General features: G+C 40.0%; 3 protein-coding genes across 5 annotated transcripts in view; 2 read left to right on the top strand and 1 right to left on the bottom strand.

Annotated features, from left to right (window-relative positions):
• Positions 1 to 8,603, bottom strand: part of LOC147400451 (rho GTPase-activating protein 7-like) — a 65,437-nt gene extending 56,834 nt beyond the window's left edge. For 2 of the 3 annotated variants that reach the window (XM_086446143.1, XM_086446145.1), the window contains exons 1-2: positions 8,173 to 8,603; positions 7,203 to 7,239 (exon numbers count right to left, since the gene is read on the bottom strand). In XM_086446143.1, the coding sequence (XP_086302269.1) occupies positions 7,203 to 7,239; positions 8,173 to 8,302 (167 nt within the window). In that variant the 5' untranslated portion in view covers positions 8,303 to 8,603. The remainder of the gene's footprint in view (positions 1 to 7,202; positions 7,240 to 8,172) is intronic. The other variant, XM_086446144.1, reaches the window with a different exon arrangement.
• A 1,548-nt stretch (positions 8,604 to 10,151) lies between these two features.
• LOC147400450 (uncharacterized) lies at positions 10,152 to 10,841 on the top strand. The gene has a single exon (XM_086444594.1). It carries the CDS (start codon positions 10,152 to 10,154, stop codon positions 10,839 to 10,841), a length of 690 nt encoding a protein of 229 aa, XP_086300720.1.
• A 395-nt stretch (positions 10,842 to 11,236) lies between these two features.
• LOC147400449 (uncharacterized) lies at positions 11,237 to 13,810 on the top strand. Its single transcript, XM_086444593.1, has 4 exons — positions 11,237 to 11,347; positions 12,792 to 13,040; positions 13,134 to 13,262; positions 13,361 to 13,810. The coding sequence occupies exons 1-4, from the start codon at positions 11,237 to 11,239 to the stop codon at positions 13,808 to 13,810; spliced, it is 939 nt and encodes a 312-aa protein (XP_086300719.1).
• Positions 13,811 to 16,864: the final 3,054 nt, after the last annotated feature.

Here is a 16,864-nt window from a genome sequence, read left to right as displayed (position 1 = left end):
GCGTGAATACCCAGCGACATCCCACAGCTTTCCTGCCAGGCGGAAGAGGAACTAGTTCCCAAGTTTGAGTCTTTTCAAGAGCAGTCAACTCATCAATCATAGCTGCGCGCCACTCAGGATGGGCAATAGCATCTGCAACAGTAGTAGGAAGAGAAACAGCGGAAACAGAAGCAAGAAAACTCCGATAGGAGGGTGAAAGTGCTGAATCAGATATATAATTAGAAATAGGATAAGTACAAGTGCGCTTACCCTTACGAGTAGCAATAGGACGATCATCACAGGGAACAGATGGAGGCGGAGCTGGAGGCGAGGAGGCGAGCGGGTCAGACATAGGAGTGATGGTAGTATCACGTGGACGTCGAGAGTAAACCTGCAATAGAGGAAGGGAAGAACTGACCGGGAGTGGAGAAGGAGAAACAGGCATGGGAAGGGGCAATAAAGAAGGAAAGGGATCATCAGGTGAATCTAAAGGAAACCACTCAGATTGAATGCCAACAGACCCACTATAATAAGGAGTATGCTCAAAAAAGGAAACATCTCGAGAAATAAAACGTCGTCGAGAAGGAGGATGGTAACAACGGTATCCTTTCTGGGTAGAGGAATAACCTAGAAAGATACATTTTATAGCCTTAGGTCAAGTTTAGTTCGATTTCGATCAAGAATTTGAACAAAACAGACACACCCAAAAACACGCGGAGGAAGTGGAAACACGGGACGATCTGGAGAGAGCTTAGAGAGGGGTGCGACAAACTGAAGAACACTGGATGGGGTCCGATTAATAAGGTAAACAGCAGTAAGGACTGCATCGGCCCAATAGGATTGGGGCACGTTCATGCCAATCGAAATGGCACGGGCTAACTCTAAAATACGGCGATTTTTTCGTTCTGATCGACCATTCTGCTGAGGGGTCTGAACATTAGACATTTGATGCTCAATGCCAGACTCTAAACAAAGTTTCAAGACCTCACTATAAGTGTACTCAGTACCATGATCAGAACGGAAGGTCTTGATGGTACAACCAAATTGGGTATGAACCATAGCAAGAAATTGCTTGAAGATTCCATAAACCTCGTTTTTGTGTTTCATAAGATAAACCCAAGTGGTACGACTGTAGTCATCGATGAACAAGACAAAATAACGAAAATCAAGAGTGGATATGACAGGTGAAGGACCCCACACATCAGAATGAATTAAGTCAAACATAGCAGGTGTAATAGGATGCATACTAATAGGATAAGAAGAACGCACATGTTTAGCTAATTGACAAGTTTCACAAGAAAAATCAAGCAAACTGTTATTATTAAATAAATTAGGGAACATGTGTTTCAAGTATCCAAAAGAAATATGTCCTAAGCGTAAATGCCAACGCATTACAAGAGCCTTATGAGACTGACTACTACTACTAAGCTGAAGAGCAGAATAGGTGCTAGGTGAATCGGGAACGTCCAAGAGATACAATCCATTCACTTCATGTCCAGTGCCAATCGTCCTCTTCGACTCCAGATCCTGAAAGACACAATGAGAGGAATAAAACGTTATACTGCAGTTCAAATTTTTTGTAAGACTACTAACGGAGACAAGGTTAGTAGTGAGTTGAGGAACATGTAATGTGTTAGTTAATGATAAAGAGGATGTAACAGGTACAAGACCTTTACCAGCTATGGGAGACAAAGAACCATCAGCAAGGCGAACCTTGCGATGACCAGAGCAAACACTATAGGTGTTAAATAGAGAGGACGTACCGGTCATGTTATCGGAGGCACCAGAATCAATGATCCATGGTGAGGAAGTGGTAGAAACACTGTGTGCAGATGTAAAGGTACCTGAGTGAGCGAAGGTAGAAACCGGTTGAGATGAAGTCTCTATCTGATTGAAGAATTTCCTGAACTTGTCAAGTTCGGCTTGGGATAGAGATACCGAATCCGAAGAGGAAGTAGGAGCTGAAGGAGGTGCTAAGTCAGTCGTCTACTGAGAAACGGCATGAGCTGAAGAGCGTTGAAACTGTTGACGATTATGATTAGGACGACCATGAAGTGCATAGCAGCGAGCCTTCACATGACCCAATTTTTCACAATGATCACACTTATGTCGCTGACGGGTAGGCAGAGACCCACTGGAGGGTTGTAGAGGTAGAGAAGGTAGGCGAGCAACCATAGCGGAGTGATCTCCTGAAGAAAGAGGTAGGACAGCTGCGCGACGACTCTCATCAGCCAAGACATACGAATACACAGTCTGTAGGGACGGAAAAGGATCCATTCCCAATAAATGAACTCTCGCATACTAAACTCATCACGGAGACCAGCCAGAAACTGAAAAACCCCGATTCTTATCCAAAATTGACGCATACAATATCTCATCAAGAGGGTCCTTCCAAACATAGGACGAGGAATAGAAGGTCAACTCCTCCCACCGAGCACGCAACTGTGATATATAGGTGGTAACTGAAGAATCACATTGCGAAAGACGAGAAATCTCACGCTCTAAGTTAAAGATCCGAACGTTATTTTGACGTTGCGAGTAAATGCTCTTAGCCGAATCCCGTATCTGTTTTGCTGTAGAGGAGAACATAAAACCAGCTGCAATGTGTGGTTGCATAGATGTAACCAGCCACGATCGGACCATTGAATCATTAGCAAACCAATGGGAGTAGGACGTATCGGTCGATGCAGGTTGTTTATCAGCTCCCGTGAGGTAGCCGATCTTTCCTTTGCCACCAATGAACATTTCAACCGATCGTGCCCAAAGAAGATAATTAGGACCATTTAATTTCACGGTGGTAATCTGAATGCCTGGAAAGTCGGTCGAGTGAGAAGGAAGACCACTTGAGTCATTATTATTACAAATAACTGAGGAAGATGACGTCTCAGAGGCCATATTAAATATGTAAAAAAAAAAATCTCCGTATTTTTGGTTTGAAGGGAGTTCAAAGAGAACAAGGAAAAGCTCTTAACAGCACTTTTGCTGTTAGTATAGGCTCCAAACAGCCTCTATGCTAATTGTAGCCCTCGAACCAGATCCAAACGATGAACCCGGCTTTTGTTATGGTCGCAAACAGTCAAACTACGCTCTGTAGTGACTAAAGATCTCTAACTGCACCTTTGCAGTGATCGTATGCCTCAACTCAACCTTCTGTTATGGTCGCAAGTCGTCAAACTGCCCTCTGCAGTTATCCGAAGTACCAAATAGCTCCTCTGCAGTTATCCGAAGTACCAAATAGCTCCTCTGCAGTTATCCGAAGTACCAAATAGCTTCCTGCTATGGTCGTAGACAGCAGAACAGCAACTTGCTGTGTCGTAGAAGCTAGAACAACCTCTGACGATGTTAAAAAAACAAAAAACAAGCACCAAATAGATTCCTACTATGATCGCAGACACCAGAACAGCAACTTGCTGTATCGCAGAAGCCAGAACAGCCTCTGCCGATGTTCAAAAACACAAAACCAGGTCACCTGCTGTGATCGCACAACTCATACAGCAACTACGATGATCGCACATTACCAAATCACTACCTTGAGCGTCGTAGGGCTTAGATACAGCCATTGTTGTGAGAATAGGTTGATCGCAGGCTTCGGTTAGATGATACAGCCTGATCGCAAGCTTCGATTAGATGATACAGCCTGATCGCAGGCTTCGATTAGACAAAACAGCCTGATCGCATGATGCGATCAAGGTTTGGAATGAAAGAGAATTTTTTTTTTTTTTTTTTTTTTTTTTTAGGATTCGATGGAGGCAGAGAACTTGGCTCTGATACCAAGTTCAAATTAGAGAGAAGAAGATTAACTTGATTAATTAGCCCTAATTAGGCTATATAGGAATTACATAAGATAACTTAAATAAATGAAAAAGACTAAACTATCCCTACTGACTTATTTAACAAAAATCGAAGAATAAGCCGTGCAGATGACGATGGCTGCCCCAGCTGATATGCATCAATTAAATAAATGACGGCAATTTTGAAAGACTTACGACATCAGCAAGGTGACCAAAGTGATAGAAGATATTGGGTACCATTTGACGACACCACCCAAGGACAAGCCTCATAAAATGCATGTGTACAACTCACACGCCGCCCACATGCAAGGGGACACGAGGCGCTGACGTGGAACCAACAATTGCCCAGGCGTCGAGCCATATCATGAAGTCGATTTTGTTAGGGTATTAACATGTGAAAATTCTCTTAATGGTTCCATAGAAAATATGGCAAACCGCATGATGGAGCCAAATTGTGGTGTCATGGATTCAAGGATGTGAGCAGTCACGTGAGAAGCATACAAGATATGAAGTGAATCATGATTGAAGTGCACTATTGACAGGATATTGTGGTGAGAGTTTGTACCGCCATGTAAGAAGTCATGTAATGGGCAATCAATGAATGCCACCTGGCGACTATGACCTATATCTTAAAGTTATAAAAGGAAAAGGGGATCCAACATGAGGGGGGACCTTATCCACTCAATACACGTCATTCGGTCGTCCTCCAATGGAGTCGCCAAAATCTATAGGTGGATAAGGTGTTGAGTGATGAAATGGAGAGGATGGGGTGAGGTGGATCTAAAATCCCAAGGGAATAGGATAGAGGTTTGGTTCTAAGAGAGAAAAGGGGAAAGAAGAGGATGAAAGGCAAGAAATGAGCCTCTTTGTGAGAGAAAAATGGTGCTAGGGTTCCTTCATAACCTTAATGTGTTATTTATCAGCAAAAGTGGGGTGATGATTTAAAAGCCCTTATCCTATCATCAACTTAAGATATATTTTCTATCTTAAGTAAAAAAGTGTCAAATGGGCGATCGCATGGATCACAATAATCTCTTGACCTCCAAACATGTGTCCTCTATGTTCTCCGACGTTGATTGTGCTTTCCACCTCATTCATGGTCAGTCCATGTAGCAGAAAAGTGGATCAATTCATTTTGCATCATCTAAAACCATGTCTAGATCCGTTGCACTCTAGCTAAGGATGTTTGGATTATGCCTTATTGTTGGACCTTTTTCGATGATAGCACACTTCACCCTTTTCTACTAGAGTTCACTTGCTTCAAAGGTTATTACAGATTGCAACCTATGGAAGAAAATAAATAGGAGGGCTTTTTAAGGCAATGAAGAATAGTGAAGAATGTTTTTCTTTGAAAAGTTCACCGTAAATTGGGTTCTCACTATAAATGGAAAAGGGTAACAAGTTTGATATTTGTTCTTGCTTCCTTTGGTGTGTCTTTTTGACCTCCTAGAAGTGGTGATTCTTTTCTTTCTCTCAATAAAATCTCTACTTCTCAAAAAATAAAAAAGCATACCCGAGATGAAAATGTTAAGCCAGATAAGTAGAACACAAAAAAATATATATCAATAATAAAGTCATTTGTGAGAACATAGGAGAGGCTTGAATAGGTAATAAAATAAAAAAGTTTATCACCCCAACCCCCCCCCCCAAAAAATATATATATATATATATAGATGGCGTTATATGGACTAAAGGACCATCTATCTCTATGGGCCACATTTTCACATAGGGACCAAATACACCATCGGGTGCCACATGTATGTAAAGCATAAAGTTTTATGAGCTCTTAAAAAAAACATAATTGAAAAAGAAATGTTTTCACTGTTGGATTTAAATTTTAAATCTAGGAATTCAATGATCGTCCATTTTTAAACTCAAGTTATGATGCCAAAACATGCTCTCTCTTTTTTCTTTTTTTTTTTTTTTTTTGTGTAGGGGGGTGGGGGGGGGGGGGGGATTTTTTCTTTTCAATCCTAGTTTAGACCACAAACGAAGAGACTGGGTTGTCATTTGGACCAATGGGGCAATCCATGTGGACCTCAATCCATGCTCTACACGGTCTCTTGGTCCATGCATGTTTTAATGGAAGATACATAGCTCTAGATAGAACTAAATGAAGAAAGGAGATTCATCTTCACCCTAAGAAGTGAAATGAGGCTAGGATGACAGTGATGATGACAATTAGCCACCCACCTAAAAAACTGAAAACTATTCAAGTTTTGTCTTTTCTTCATCCTAAATTATGCACCATGTGAGAGTATATACGAACATGTAAAGGACATGTATGTTCAAACTTCTAAGCATGTAGAAATGGATCGTACATGTATAGGATTTGTTTTAAGCAAGGCCTAAATTCTTATTGTTCAATTCCTCCTAGGTCATGCCTTCATCCACCTTACCAGTTTTTCAGAGTTGGAATCATAAGCTTTTCACGGGCAAGAAGAAGAGTCTTTGGGCCTTGCTCCCATTTGCTATTTGTTGGGGTGTGTGGAAGGAAAGAAATAGGAGAATCTTCTCCGGGAACAAAAGTTTGGAACAAGAAGATAGTTTGGCCATTCTGGGTCTTCTTTTTCACTGTTCCAAGTTGGACAAGTCTTTTAGAGGGGTATTTTTTGAGGATTTTGTGTTTAGATGGGATGCCCTTTGTAATTTGTAGAGTTGTCTTCTCTTTCTCTATTCTTGTATTCTCTTGTTTTTGGTCGGTTGCCTCGACCGCCTCTTTAATGAAATTGCTTTACTTATCAAAAACAAAGAATTGTTATAATTATGATTAGTAGATGTTAAAATTGAAAAATTATTATAATCGTGACTAGAAGTGCATGTGCAAACGCACATGTATCAAAAGGGTTTACTTGCAATTTAAAATATTGATTAAATAGTAAAAAAGGATATTTTTGTAATTTTGAAAACTAAGCAATGTGATTCCAGGGTTGTGGGCAATAATTTTATTGGTTTTTTACTAAATGACTCTAATTATATTAAATATAAATATAAAAATGGGGGCATTTATGGCCACTCACATTTTGGTGTCGATACACTTCTACTCCACCTTCTCTCATGATAATAGTAAAGATTAGTAGATGTTAAAATATAAAAAAAGTATCATTTTACATCAATCACAAACATTTAAAAACTTAATATTATTTACATATACTATAATAAAAAACACCAAAACCAATTAAGCAATTCGACTGGGCCAAGTTTTTAGAAAACGGAAAAATTCTTCAGAAAAAAAAAAAATGAATGAATCAACTGGCATTTTAGACAAGTCAATGAGAAAATCGCCAAGAGATCTTTGAGCATGTTCTGACTCATCAAGTCACCTTGGATTCATCCAAAGTTTTAATACTTTGGATATAGAGAATTTTAAGGTTTGATTCTTTATCAAATTTAAATATGCTTACTAAAGAAGAAGAAAAGACAACTACTAACCTTTTGATGATATGAAAAGCGGACCGCTCTTGAAAACCTGTGGAATAAACCGATGCATTAGAAAGAAGCAACTCAAAAATACCACCTTTCCAATATATATATGGGAAGCGTTTGGAGGCCCTAAAGAGAGCCAAACATTTTTCAAAATAGGGGTTACAAGTTTCGGAATGGGATGATTTTTTGAGAGGATGATCTCTATGGTGAAGAGATCACCCTCACCAAAAATCAAATCATTCCGAAACTTCTAACCCTAGTTTACAAGTTAACGAACCGTGGACCGTCCATTTTTTGTAAACCACTTTTGATGGGGTTAGAAGTTTCGGAATGGGCTGATTTTTGGTGAGGATGATCTCCTTATCACAGAGATCATCCTCGCCAAAAATCAGCTCTTTCTGCAACTTCTAATTCATACATTGAAAAAATGTTTGGCTCTCTTTGGGGCCTCCGAACGTCACCCTGTATATATAGATATATGTTTTAGGTGGGCTACCGACCTAATATCCTGTTCAAGCTAATATGTGCACTTGCATATTACGCAAACATTGACGGAGCAAAATTCAATGGCATAATCGAAACAAACTACATAGACTATGTCGAAAATTGAGAAAAACTACATTTTTTAACATATCAAAGTAAGATAGCAAACGAAAATCAAAGAACAGACACAAAGCCATACAATTGAATGAATCACAGAACAATGCAACTCAATCAGCATATCCCTAGAAACCTTGTTTCTTAAAATATTTTACCGAACAGTACACATTACACCGAGAAAATTAAATTTAAATTGAGAGAATTTCTGCTAAAACTTTGAAAATCAAGAAATTGAAAAATTACTGAAAATTCAGCAACAACAAAAACATTTAAAGAGTGAAAGTCAAAAATAGTGTCCACTACTTTAAGATCTTAGGAATATTATACTAAATTACTAAAAAAAAAATGAAACGAAGAACTAAAGAAAAAAATATACCGTGTTTACAACTCCAGTTCGTGGACGCTCGAACGGCCCCATTGAAGCTGACATTTTTCGACAATAGAACTGAAATTAGGGCCTCAAACAGGTGCTCAATCAAACCAGAACCCCTGCAAATATCGAACATTTTTTACCAAATAAAACTCTGGATTTCCCCCCATTTAGTGAATTCAACCGAGATTCATCTCTCTTGAACACAAGTAATCGAATCGAAAACCAAATTCAAAAGAGAAATGGCTGAGATCTGAACTGAGATAAGCCCAAACTTGTGGATTTTGGAAGCTAGGGTTTCGAAAACCAAGAGAGAGAGAGAACCAACCAAAACCACTTAGTACCAACTCTCTCGCTACACTTCTCCTTTGTGTTCTTCTCAGTAACAAATATTTGCTTGTTGGGAAAGTTAGTGGATTAGGTAGTCAGTAGTCTGTGAAGAAACAATACTCTATAATATATTATCTTTGCTGGTAAAATGGTAATTTCGTTCTTTCTTTGTTTTTCAAACGAAAGCCAAGAAAAATGTATTTTTTTACTCTGGTCTTCAAATAGGACAGTTGTCGTCAGTGCGGGTGGACCGTTAACCCTAGTACAATACTACCTCGATCTGGTAAATCTCGAGGATGATCTAGTTGTTTGATTATAGGGATGATGGTGTGTTGGTGCTGACTGTAACAATGCGAATGGAAGTAAGTTTGGCCCTGAATTTCGGAAATATTTTATTTTTAATTGTTTCTGTTTATTCACCTGTCAAGGCGGACCAGACGCGGTCCCGTGCTCTCTCCCGTCCATTTCTTGCTTTGTTTTATTAATTAAGTTCTTTATTTTACTGGTAATTTAACCTTAGACCTCTGATTTTTGGTAAATATTTGAGAGACCTCGCTCCGCTAGTCCACGCCCGTGACCTTCAAATGGATTGGGCTATTTGCACACACACCAAATGTGCTTATTATACCCACCATAATTAGCAATTCGGTGTAAGGCATAAAAATGTTATGGTAATTGTGGAGGGTAATTCTTGGAGCTTTAGACACGTGGCTTTCATGGGGAATAATTGTCAAGCTACCGAGTTATGTGGGAAGTTCGCCGAGCATATTATTCAAGTGAGACCACCTAGTGCTGACATAACAGAGGTGAGAACACTATCACTAACAAGATTGATGCGATAACTCACCGTCTAGCAGATCGGTTGCAACTGCACCAGATCTGTCAGAGAAGTTGTACCTACTCCTGCAGTTGTCAGGTCAGAGAACAGGTTCAACAACTCTAAGAGAGATCACTGAGGATATCTTGGGAAATCCATCAATCAAAACCCCTATAAATATCAAAATGCGACTCACATCAAAAGTTATAAAAATTCTTCTCAAAGAACTCTTTATTAGCTCGGCACTAATTCTAATTTGATCATCGGAGTGGTCCTATTGTAGGCCGTCCACCAAGCTAAGAGCAAATAAGGGAGATCTCGAGGTAGAGCAAAAAATCACTTTTACAATTTGGCACCGTCTGTGTGGATCTTACAAGGAGAAAAACAACCAACATGGTAAGAGCCCTTATCAGCAAACCTATCCCCAACATCGCAGGATCCCATGCTTGCGATGTATAATTTACTAACGAAAATATGGGAGGAGATGCACAGGGGGTTGGAGAAGCAGAATGATGAGATCACGACAATACGAAGAGAAAACGATGAGCTTAGGCAAAGGTTAGGTGAGGGAACTGAGACCAAAGGAGGCATAAAAAGGGAGGCAAGTTAGGATCATACCCTCCGTACAGCAAAAAGGACCAAGGTGAATCGAACAGTTGACTCTACGGCGGTAACAACGCAGCAGGGGAGTTTTAAAACATGAATCCCATGACTAGGAAAGAAGTGGAATAAATGCTAAGGAGGAGGGATGAAGAACTCACGCAAGGGGAAAGACTTTAGGCAAAAGGCTCGGAATGCAATCTAGGAGCTGAGGGATACACCATTCTCGTCAGCAATTATGAGTTCCGAGCCCCCGAGAGCTTTTCATTCGTCGAAGTTTGAGACGTACGACGGAACAAATGACCCTATGAACCACGTCTTCCACTATAGGAGTCAGATGGTTTTGTACCAAAATGATGATCGTTTACTTTGCAAACTCTTCCCTTCTACTCTGAGGCATGGGGTTATGTCTTGGTTCCAAGGGCTGTTAGCTGGGTCGATAGCTAGTTTCTCTGAGCCAGAGGAGACGTTCGTCGGGCAATTTATGCACCTGCAAAAGAAGAAAGTCGAGGTCAACACGTTTTTCAACTTACGGCAGAAAGTCAACGAGAGTATATGTTCCTTTGTCACCCGATTTCGAACAAAAGCAATAGTTGTTGAGGGTATGGACGAGGCAACCGCGTGTACAACTTACGTGGTGGCAATCATCCTTGGGACACGGTTGCATGAGTTACTGATAAAGTCAAATCCCGCGCAGCTCGAGGATCTATATGGGAAGGTAGAGAAATACATCTTGGTGGAAGAGTCGATGAAAAATAGGGGACGGGGAGTACAAGTAATCGGTAACAGTGAGGGAGGTCAAGAGGTCCAAAAAGCAATAATCGAGCTGAGAGAGGGAGGTAGCAAGAAGAGACGACAAGGAGCAGTCAAGGTGGATGAGTGGTCGGGTGTATACCCCACTCAACGAAAAGTTGTCGATGAGACTTAGACACATACGGAGTAACCTCGGTTTCGTCCAACCCCTTGGGATTATCGAGGAAAACCAGGGAACCCATATTGTGAATACCACGGAGGGAAGAACCACCCAACCAAGGATTGTTACAGACTACGACATATCATTTAAGATATGGTCAAGGACAGAAAGCTCTGAAGGTATGTGACCTCCACCAACGGAGGAAGGTGAGAGGACCAGAGGGAAGAAAACCAAAAATCGCCACCCCAACAGACCAGGGGGGACAGGCACCATGAACATAGGGGCGCAACATGGTGCACACAATCTCGGGGGTACATGGTTTAGAGAGACAGTCAAGACAACTGGCTAGGACGAGGGTAATGAAGATTCGTTATGAAGTTAGTATTAACCAAGTAACCATGAGGGTAAGTATGGCGAGGAGGCCAAGTCTGGCAGTAGGGGAACATGCGATAGTATTTACAAAGGATGACTTGAGAGGAACTACCATGCCACATCAGGACGCTCTCATTATAGCTTTCCTAGTCAGAAACGTGGACCTTCGAAGAATCCTTATAAACGTTAGGAGTGCAATAGACATCCTCTTCTTAAACGCAGCAAAAAAGATGGGAGTGTCAAAAAGCTTGCTTCTGACCCAGTCCATAGTGTTTGGTTTCAATGGAGCCCCTATAGTTCAATAGGAAAAATTACTATCCTCGTCGCAGTAGAGGAAAAGGTGGTCATGACAAAGTTCGTAGTGATCGACTCATACTCGGCCTATAATGTTATTTTTGGGAAAAGATGGATAACACGAGATGAAGGTTGTACCCTCAATTTATCATCAAGTAATTCGATTTTCGAGTAAAAAATGTGTGATGGAAATCAGGGGAGACCAGGAAATGGAGCATAGATGTTTCAACTTAGCTCTAAAGCCGATGAAGTGTTCTGACGCTGAGCCATAGAAGAAGATAAAAGAGCCACCCGTCGAAAAGGAGCAATTATAGCAGTTACAACATGAACCATGGTAAGAACGAATAACGACAGTCGATGAGGTAGACCAGGTGGACCTCGATACTATTAGGAGCAACTCGTTAGCATTGGGACGACGCTGCAACCACAAGAGCAGGGAATGTCGGTGCAACTGTTAAAGGTGAACAAGGACGTGTTCGCATGGTCATTTGAAGATATGAGGGGGATAGATTCCTTGGTTGCATGCCACCGATTGAATGTTGATACAGCATTTCTGCCAGTTCGACAGAAACCCAGAAGGTTGTCACCGCGCCTGAGGTAGGGGGTGAATGAAGAGCTTAGCAAGTTGTTGAAAGTAGGATTTATTAGATAAGTAAAATACCCCAAGTGGGTGGCAAATGTGGTCGTCATACTGAAGAATGACGAGAGAGTCAGAGTATGCATTGATTTCACTAATCTTAATAAAGTCTACCCAAAAGACAGTTTCCCCTTGCCAAAGATTGATAGGCTAGTGGATGCCACCTTGAGACATGAAAGAATATCATTCATGGATGTTTATTCAAGGTACAATCAGATCCCCCTCGTTAAGGAAAACATCATTCACAATCAAGCAAGGGTTATTTTATTTTAAAGTTATACCGTTCAGTCTAAAGAACGCAGGGGCGACTTATCAAAGATTAGTGACCAAAATATTCGGGGATATGATCATGAGTATAGTCAAAGTATACATCGATGACCTGCTGGTAAAAAGCAAGAGGTCGGAAGATTACTTGCGAGACCTCGAGGAGACATTCGAATGACTAAGAAGATATCGGATGAAGTTAAATCCAAAAAAGTACGTATTTGGAGTATAATCCAGGAAGTTCCTTGGGCATATCGTTACCAGGAGAGGAATTAAGGCAAACCTGACCAAATTCGATCCTTGATCGAGATGCCGAGACCAAATAACCAGAAGCATGTGCAAATACTGGTAGGGAGGATGGCAGCCATGAATAGGTTTATTTCTCGAGTCTCAAACAGGTGCCGATAGTTGTTTGGCTTGCTAAAAAAGGGAAAAAGATTTGCATGAACGAAGAATGCAAGGCAGCCTTCCTCGACTTGAAGAAATACTTAGGGCAGTCACCCATACTCAGCACTCCAGAGAAAGGGAAGGAGTTGGGAATTTACTTAGCTACCATAATGATGTCTGTAAGTTCCATACTCTTCAAGGTAGATCTCGATCAAGAATACCCTATTTACTATGTCAGTAAAACGTTCGACCCATCAAAGGTCAGGTATACTAAGACTGAGAAGGTTGGTCTGTCCTTAGTTTACTTATACCACAAGCCCCGACCTTATTTTTTTTTGTCATACCGAATCCAGGTAGTGATTGATTACTCGTTGAAAAATATGATGTATAAGTCAGATAAATCCAGGCGGATGGCAAAATGGGCAGTGACTCTGGGGAAATATGACCTACAGTTCGAAGCACAAATGTCTTTGAAAGGGCAAGTATTGGCTGATTTCCTAGCGGATTTCCTAATTGAAGATAATGCATAGGAGGAAGAGGAAGATGAAACAATTGAGGAGGTAGACGTTAGAGTGGACAGGCAGGATGGAGGTTGTTCATCGATACGTCGTCAAATTACTTCGAGTCAGGTGTTGGGATATTGTTGGTGACCCCAAGCAACGATAGACTCGAGAAAGTACTAAAGCTCGGGTATGGGGCTTCTAACAATGAGGCGGAATACGAAACCATTATAAGCGGACTCAAAATGGCCAAAGACCTTAAAATTGGTAGACTTGCAGTATTTACTGACTTTCAATTGATCGCGAATCAGTGCAACGGAGAATATGAGGCGAAAGATGAGCGAATGGTGAAGTACTTGGTAGCAGTAAAAAGATTATCAGCATGGTTTATCGAGGTGAGAATAAGCGGATTTGCTAGCATTCATTGCCTCCATGCTTGGAGATTCGAAGAGTCGAACTATACCTATGGAATACCAGCAGAGAGCATGCATCGACTGTCAAGAGGAAGAGTGTATGCAAATAGGCCGTAAGCTAAAGTGGATGCAGAAGTACATAGAATACCTCCAAGTAAGAAAGAAGCTAGAAATCTCTTTTATCAGATTGAAAGGTACACACTTGTTGAAGGGGAGCTATACAGAATGTTAGTTGATGGATCCCTCTTGAAATGCTTGAATCCAGAAGAAGCTGAGCTTATAATGGTCGAAGTACACGAAGGGATATGTGAAAATCATTCAAGAGGATGGTCGTTGGCAAACAAAGTAGTAACTCATGGTTATTTCTGACCTAGGATGCAAGAGGATTGCAAGAAATACGCTAGGGTGTGCAACAAGTGTCAAAAGTATGCACATATGAATCTCCGACCTACTAACGAGTTTTACCCGAGGAAGTCCCCTTAGCCTTTCTCTATTTGGGGAATGGACATTATAGGACCTTTACCATGGGGAAAATGAGGTAAGTTGTTTATCCTGGCAGCTACGGATTACTTCATCAAGTAGGTAGAAGCTATTCCCCTTATTCAAATCTGGGAGGAAGAAGTTATCAAGTTCACGTGGGAGCACATCATAACGCGTTTCGAGATCCCTTATGCGTTAATTTTCGACAATAGGACACAATTCAAAGGAAGTCGAGTGCAATTGTACTATAGAGAGTACGGGATCCATTCGCTACAGTCGTCTCCGAGATATGCATAAGGCAATGGATATGTAGAAGCTTCCAACAAAACTATTTTCGACAACTTGAAAAAGAAGTAAGCCGAGCATAAAGAGAAATGGGTAGAGGAGCTGCATAGTATACTGTGGGCATACCAAACAACACCTAGAAAGGCAACAGGGTTCACGATATTCATACTAGCTTATGGGACAGAGGTTGTCATCCCTACCGAGGTACAAGTTCCCACCACTAGGATGCAGATCACAGAAACAAGTCTTAACAAGGAGATGATAGCATGAAATTTGAATTGGTTAGACGAAACTCGGGAGAGAATGGTAGAACGACTGGCACGATATCACTAATAACTAAAGAGGTCTTATGACAGAAAGGTACAAAATGGAGTTCAAAGTTGAGGACTTGGTTTTGAGGAAAGTATTTGCCAACACTAAGGAACTTAATAGTGGGAAGCTCGGTGTTAATTGGGAAGGGTCGTACATTGTCAATAAAGTCGGAGAAGGAGGGTATATTATTTGAAAACAAAAGTGGGAGATGTAATCGCAACACATGAAATACTTTATGTGGCGCCCCGCTAAACACTAACACAAAGCCCCATGTTAGATCTTGAGGCACAAGGTGGTGTCTCAAAATTTCAACATGGTTTCCTCTGTTTATGTTAGCATTCCAAGGCGTTCAACCTGCACCTGATAAACAATATACAATCCTACATATATACATACAAAAACATGATACTAGCGGAAGCCTATATATATCTAATAACGTACGATAGATTAGAGTGCGGAAGAAGAAATTTATATACGGGATTATACACAAATTTCTCCCTCTAACAAAAGTCTTATCATTCAGAACAAAATCTATAATACTCTTGGACAAATAGATACCACTAGGGGGTATAACCCAATACTCATCAAGTGACGAATTCTAGCTGTCTATCTGACCCACCAAATGATTCTCACTCGTTTTCTACACCTACCTTGCCAAACTTCGGATCTGAAACTAAAAAAAATGGAGAAGGAAAGGGTGAGTAACAATGGTTACCCAGTAAGGAAGAAAATAATTTATGCCAATAACTTCTTCTAACATGAACGAATAAGCATACTAAATCATTTTAACATATATAAAATTTTACAGAATAAGTTACGATTAACTGTTACATATAGCCAGGGATGAGCAACTAAACATTTTAAAACTCACATTATATCGATCAGCAATACTCACTATAATATTTTATTTTTATACAAATCTAACTGGTCAAATGAAAACATTATATTTTTGTATAAACATGCATTTCATTTTATATATCAAAATAAGGCAACATATATATAATACATAATGTATCAGAACATTCGACTACTATATATTGTTAGCGATCACTGACTAATTATCTTCGTCTATGCCTATCACGCATGCATGTGATTTTCAAATATACAAATCATTCGTATACGACCACCTTTACATTACAAGTTCACTAGTAAAGATAGAGAAGAATAAACCCGAATTCCAGTTTTGACTCCATTCTCATACGCGTTTCATACCACATATGAGCTTGGTAGTCCCTACCGTACAGCCTAGGATAGTATACCACTCCGGATGATATGACGCGTTATCCCTTCAAACATTCACAGACTCTTTAATAGCTCACAAAATAGTTATATATATATATATTTATATTATTTTCATTTGAAAATAAAAAAAGAAATTAACATTACAAGGTTAAGAATAGATATTCAGTTTCCTACCATGCAACTATGGCCACCCCGCCTAAAATAAATAACAGAACGGAAAAGTAAACAGCGCATCGCGTAAACAGCGCATCGCGCTAACAGAAAGTAAAGAAACATGCAACCAGTAACATTATCGTTGGATATCCGTTCACTAACCTACACACAATACAACAATGCAAAATGCAGACATCATCCCTTGTGTGTGACTCTGACATTTTACCGTTTCATACCCTTTTTCGATTTTTACAATTTTCAATTTCTAAAATAAAATATCCACTTTCTGATATTCATCAACTCAATATGAGTTCACTGAATATTAAATTATTTTTCCAACTATGAAATTTATTTTTTTCAATAACATAAAAAAATATAAAACTTAGATCAAAACGGGGACCGAGTAGTGCACAGAACCCAACAAACGGAAATAACCCGGTGAAATATTCTACCCACGTATAATTTATTATAAAATACAATTAAACATATCAAATATGCAAGTTCTGGCATGAATTTAAAATAATGAAAAAGAATTCTATATATTAAAAATATATAATAAATTTATGATAAAATCCTAAATGCAATTTTCATAAATCTACGATTACCAATAGAGATTGAGAGTCCTTACAATCTTTGCGCGAATGAATTGAAGTGTGTGCGCGAAAATCAAGGTGGTTAGCACAGAAATCGAGGTAGATC

This window comes from Akebia trifoliata, chromosome 6, assembly GCF_017979445.1.
Source record: "Akebia trifoliata isolate Shusen 1 chromosome 6, ASM1797944v1, whole genome shotgun sequence".
Classification (NCBI taxonomy): domain Eukaryota; kingdom Viridiplantae; phylum Streptophyta; class Magnoliopsida; order Ranunculales; family Lardizabalaceae; genus Akebia; species Akebia trifoliata.
This window is presented reverse-complemented; position numbering and strand designations above follow the sequence as displayed.

Coding starts and splice junctions, on each gene's coding strand:
- LOC147400449 (XM_086444593.1), top strand. CDS start 11,237: ATGGCGAGGAGGCCAAGTCTGGCAGTAGGGGAACATGCGATAGTATTT. Junction 13,041..13,133: donor AAACGTTCGACCCATCAAAG/GTCAGGTATACT, acceptor TACCGAATCCAG/GTAGTGATTGATTACTCGTT. Junction 13,263..13,360: donor AAATGTCTTTGAAAGGGCAA/GTATTGGCTGAT, acceptor TAGAGTGGACAG/GCAGGATGGAGGTTGTTCAT.
- LOC147400450 (XM_086444594.1), top strand. CDS start 10,152: ATGAGTTCCGAGCCCCCGAGAGCTTTTCATTCGTCGAAGTTTGAGACG.